Source organism: Lactuca sativa, chromosome 2 (genome assembly GCF_002870075.4).
Source record: "Lactuca sativa cultivar Salinas chromosome 2, Lsat_Salinas_v11, whole genome shotgun sequence".
Taxonomy (NCBI): Eukaryota; Viridiplantae; Streptophyta; class Magnoliopsida; order Asterales; family Asteraceae; genus Lactuca; species Lactuca sativa.
This window is the reverse complement of record NC_056624.2, coordinates 132,436,267-132,441,621: the sequence shown is the minus strand read 5'-3', so window position 1 is coordinate 132,441,621 and position 5,355 is coordinate 132,436,267. Positions and strand designations below refer to the sequence as shown.

Here is a 5,355-nt window from a genome sequence, read left to right as displayed (position 1 = left end):
TGGGTCACCACATGGGTTTAGCCCAACATGAAGAACTATGGATTATAAGCCCATTTTATAAGAATGAATGATTTACTAAATCAATCCCCATTTATTTAATTAGTCTCTTTTGATCACAAAATTAATTCCAAACAAATTCTTCATCAATACTAATTAAATAATATGATTTCATATTAATATATTAGAACTTATAATATATTAATAAATCATAAATATCTTCTTCTCACAAAAGTATTTCCAAATTTTTCCGATGCCATGCAACCGAAATGGACCATGCTACTCTCGGGTCAAGTGCATACCAATAATAGTTATGGGCTTAGACGCCTAATCCAACACTTTCTCCTTCTTTTGCTACAAAATACTACACTATCTCACAAATGAGAGGGAGAGATGATTAGGGTTCACAAGGGCCGATATGAGGGTTTGGAGGCTGTTAAGAGATCAGCCCTAGAGACTTAAGGGGATTATATAGGGTGCAAAACCCTAAAATTTAGGGTTTCACATCCAGCTACCAACACACCGAGTTCCCCCTCACTAACACGCCGTGTTGTTCCATGAAATACGCGGCCTAAAGTCCTTCAACACACCATGTTGAGACTAACAACATGCCGTGTTCCAAAGGAAAAACATGCTTAAAGAAATAAATCTCATACCTGGAAGTCGGGATGTTACAGAGATGATCAACGCTTCCAGCAACGTCACTACACAAGGGACAAAGTTCACATATCATATATACCCCTAATAGCAAGATTTAAGGAAACATGAATCATATCCAAGAACAGTCTTTAAGCAAAGCAATTGACTTTAATCGGTACCCAGCCCACCCAATTGAACATACAATAAACATCATTCGCCTTGACATCCGCAATTAACCATCTCAAGGACTGAACAAATAAATTCTTAGAGCAATTTCCCTTCTAAAACCATGTGTCTTCAAATTATAATAGAGCAACAATCAAAATTTTGTTGTTTACAACCAACAACAAAGAGTCCTCTCTGCCTCAGTTGTCTCGATCAATTCGAATGCAAGACATCTAAACTCTTTCCTTGTATTCTCTCCTTGATTTACAATCTTTATGAGCTTCTAAATGATATAGATCTAGAAAATCATCTTTTAGCACTAAGACATCACACCATTTGTCTTTCCAAAAGAATGTATTATCTCCAACCCTTAGGCATCTCTCCACCAAGTTATCAAAATTGATACCGTAATTCTCCAGATCCTGGTCAGTTTTCGTAATAGTAAGCAAATCTCCTCGGAGGGATCCAACATCACCTCTCAAAGTAAATATGACATTTCCTATGTTTTTAGGTGGCACGTAGGGATGAAAGTGGGTCCAAACCTGACCCTAATAGACCCAAACCTAAGAAACCCGAAATCGGTTAATGGGATTTTTTAGGACCAAAAAACCACACTAGTATATAAGAAGCGGTTTTGGTTCAGTTTCGGGTACGGAACCGGGTAAAGTGGGTTTAGAACCGGAAAATCCAGAAAAATCAGAATTTTTTGGTAATTACTTGCTACTTAGTGTATTGATACTGATATCTTGACTTCAGGGGAATGTTAGTTGTTGAATATGAACCCAAAATTGACAAATTTATAGTCTAAAATCATTTATAAATTCAAAACTACACTTTAAAAAAATGTATGTCATTACAACTTTAAATGAATGGGATGTGTGTGTTTTAACATTTTCACATAATACAAAGTACAAAAACAAATAGGTGAAAGTTGAAAATTTTCAGCTTTGATATCCCGACTTCGGGGGACTATAATACATTAAATACTAAACCAAAAATGACAAAGTTATAGTCTAAACTCATCTATAAACTCTAAACTACAATTTGGAAAAAACCGCATGTAAGTCCGATTTCAAACGAATTAGATATGCATATTTTAAAATTTTCATAGAATATAAAAAAGCGGAAAAACTAAAAACTTTGGGCTTTAACATCCTGACTTTGGGGGAATGTAACTCATTGAATATGAACCAAAAATTGACAAAAGTATAGGCTAAATTCATGTACAGACTCTAAACTACATTCTGAAAATATATATATATATATATATATATATATATATATATATATATATATATATATATATATATATATATATATATATATATATATATATGTCAATCCGACTTTAAGCGAATTAGATATGCATGTTTTAACATTTTCACAGAATACAAAGTACAAAAACAAAATGTTGAAAAGTTGAAAATTTTCAGCTTTGATATCTCGACTTTGGGAGACTGTAATTCATTGAATATCAAACTAAAAATGAAAAAATTATAGTCTAAACTCTTGTACAAGCTATAAATTACAAGTTGGAAAAACCGCATGTCAATCCGACTTCAAACAAATTAGATATGCATGTTTTAAAATTTTCAAAGAATACAAAAAATATGAAAAACTAAAAACTTCCAGCTTTGATATCTTGATTTTGGGGACTATATGTCAATGAATATAAAACTAAAAATGACAAATTTATAGTCTAAGATTATGTACAAACTCTAAACTACATGTTGAAAAAAACAGCATGTCAATCCGACTTGGAACGAATGAGATATGCATGTTTTAAACTTTTCACAGATACCGGTTTTGGCCCCTAAAATTGGTTCCAATTCCTAATATCGGTTCCGGTTCTTAAATCCGGTTTACTCAGATCCGATGAACCCAAACCCGGATTACCTGGAACCTGGATAAAGTCAGTCTTTAAACCCAAAACCAGAACCGATTCTATATATTCTGATTCTAACAGTTCCGGTTGCAGTCTGATTCTTGTTTCAGTTTGATTTTTCGGTTTTAAATCTCATCCCCAATGTCAGGTGGGTTGCATAAACCCATGAACAAGATTGCATCATCTGTAGTTGTACCAAAAAAAAACAATGAAAACAAAAAAAACAAAAAAGGAAAACCTTAAATGCCATATTAAGAGTATTATATCTATTTAACTAGCATATCAAATACTTAGTAATTTTAGCATATATTAACAACTTTGAAAAATAAACATAACAAATACTTATTAATTTTAGCATATATTATCAATTTTGAAAAATATAGTAAGTTTCTATTGATGATTAAATATGAATTAAAACTATAAGAGGTTGTGTGGATTATTTAAATATGATTTGCTAATTAATTAAGACCTTCAAAAAAAAATATTTAAAATTAAAACGCACCAATTGATCAAGAACTTTCATCACACTTTCCTTCGTATATATTTAATCGTCATCTAATGCATGCATTCACTTGCTTGCTTTTTTCATTAATCTCCTCATCTTATCTAACTACAAGATCACTTCTATTATTAAATATTCATTCAACATTAATTAATTAAAGAGAAATTAAATATTTTCTTATATTTTATTGCTAGTTATTTTTCTACCATATGAAATATTAATATATGTCACATTTAACCACATATTTAATCCGTTTGTTACCATTTGTGAGGATAGTAGGAAGAAAATATAAGATGATATTTAATTTCTATTAATTAAGTTTGCATACTAAAGAGTAATCGTAGAATTGAATAAGGTGACACTAGTTATTATTTAATTAATGAAATTCTATAATTGTTTTTTGATTATTAATAGAGTTGGAGTTAAGTAACATAAAATTGTTAGTATCTTAAAATTCCTAATCTTTAAAAAACATAAAACAGAAAGTGTAACATTAATACCAATTTGTATAAAACACATGATTTGAAACGTTAATAAGTAAGAACCCATTAAAACATTATTATCTGGTGGGTGGCAGGTCGCCGTCAATCTTCGCCACCATTGTCCACCACGTCCACTCCCGTCACCTTTTCCGATAAACATTCAATCCCCGTGCCGGTCTCCCAAATAGTCTTCCTACCTTCAACTGCCTACACCAACTCTTAAATTAACAATCTCAAAATCCAAACCCTTGCACAAAGAAAAAATGGTTTTTAGCAAGCTCGCTACTGCTCTAACAGTGATCTTCTTCGTCTCCATCGTAGCTCTCATCTGCGAACTCCTGTACGTTCTATGGCGCCACCGTTCCTTCCGCCGCCACTCCTCCCCTCCTCCTCCTACCCACATCGGCGACCAAAACCCTGATAACTTCCCCACCGCCGATGCTGCAACTAAGGAGCTGCTGCTTTACTTCTTCTGCTTGAAACCACATATACCAGAAGATTCATCTGGACGACCCAACAAGAACACAGATGCATCATCGCCGAACGACGAGGTGATTGACGTTTTTAAGTTGTTTGAAGCAAATGGACCCTCGAGGTTTCTTTGCACTATCAAAGAGGAAGACAAAGAAGATGTGGAATCAACGTCTGACGTTGACTTTGCAAACAGATCGACGACAAAGAGTTCGGGCTTGCAGTCGGGTGTTCAGTTAGCTCGGGAACCAGTGGCGGTGGAGGAGGAGGAGGAGGAGGTCGCTGTGACGGTTGACGGGGATGATGGAAGTATGAAGACGGAGTTCTCTACGCCGTGTGATTCACCGTTGTTTTTTACGCCGGAGGGATCTCCGTCACGAGAGGTTATAGATTTGGAGTTCGTTATTTCCGTTCATGCAACCGGAAACGTGGATGAAAGATGATCGGTAGGCGTATATGTGTATATATAAAGCATGGAACTTTATGTGTATCTCATGTTGTAGTGTTAGCTTCTTTATGTGTATCTTTGAAGCTTGAATTTGCTGTTGATGTATTGTGATCCACCGGAGGAGATACTCTCCGGCTAAGGTATCCGACGTTTTGGTCATGTTTGATTGTTTGCTATAATTTTAAGTCAACAACCGAACTAGATACTCTTTTGTTTCCTAGTCCATAGTCCCTAGTCCCTACACGGTATATATGCTCCTACATGATATCAAAACAAATTTTATTTTTAAATATCTCATATTTATATTTTTTCGTTTTTAAATCGACAATATGAAGTGGTTTGATTATGATGGCATGTGCGAAATTAGAAAGATTTAGTAATTCATCATACAAATTCAAGAACACAAGGAGTAAATAAATCTTTTTAAGCTCTTATTAGATCTAGAAAGATTATACAAATGGGTTTGTATACAAATTCTCTCTCTAGTCTAACACTCCAAATAATTCTTTTTATAATGGGAGTCACTCACTTCCTATATATAGGAAAGACTCAACTCATTTACATATACAAGAGAGTAAGCCTAAAACACTACATCAAAGAGTGATTTTGCACCCTAACATTCTCCCCCTCAAAGTTAGGATTGGATGTTCAGCTTTAATCTCCAACGAGCTAGCGCGATCAAGACCAAACTCCCCCTCGAAGTAACACCGGTCTTCAAATCCGCAAATGAATATTCGACAAACCCGAGAAGCTTCGAATACCCATC

General features: G+C 34.3%; 1 protein-coding gene across 1 annotated transcript; it reads left to right on the top strand.

Moving 5' to 3' along the window:
* The first annotated feature begins 3,650 nt into the window (after nt 1-3,650).
* LOC111912158 (uncharacterized) lies at nt 3,651-4,809 on the top strand. Its single transcript, XM_023907886.2, has one exon. It carries the CDS (start codon nt 3,934-3,936, stop codon nt 4,582-4,584), a length of 651 nt encoding a protein of 216 aa, XP_023763654.1. The 5' UTR covers nt 3,651-3,933; the 3' UTR covers nt 4,585-4,809.
* The last annotated feature ends 546 nt before the right edge of the window (nt 4,810-5,355 follow it).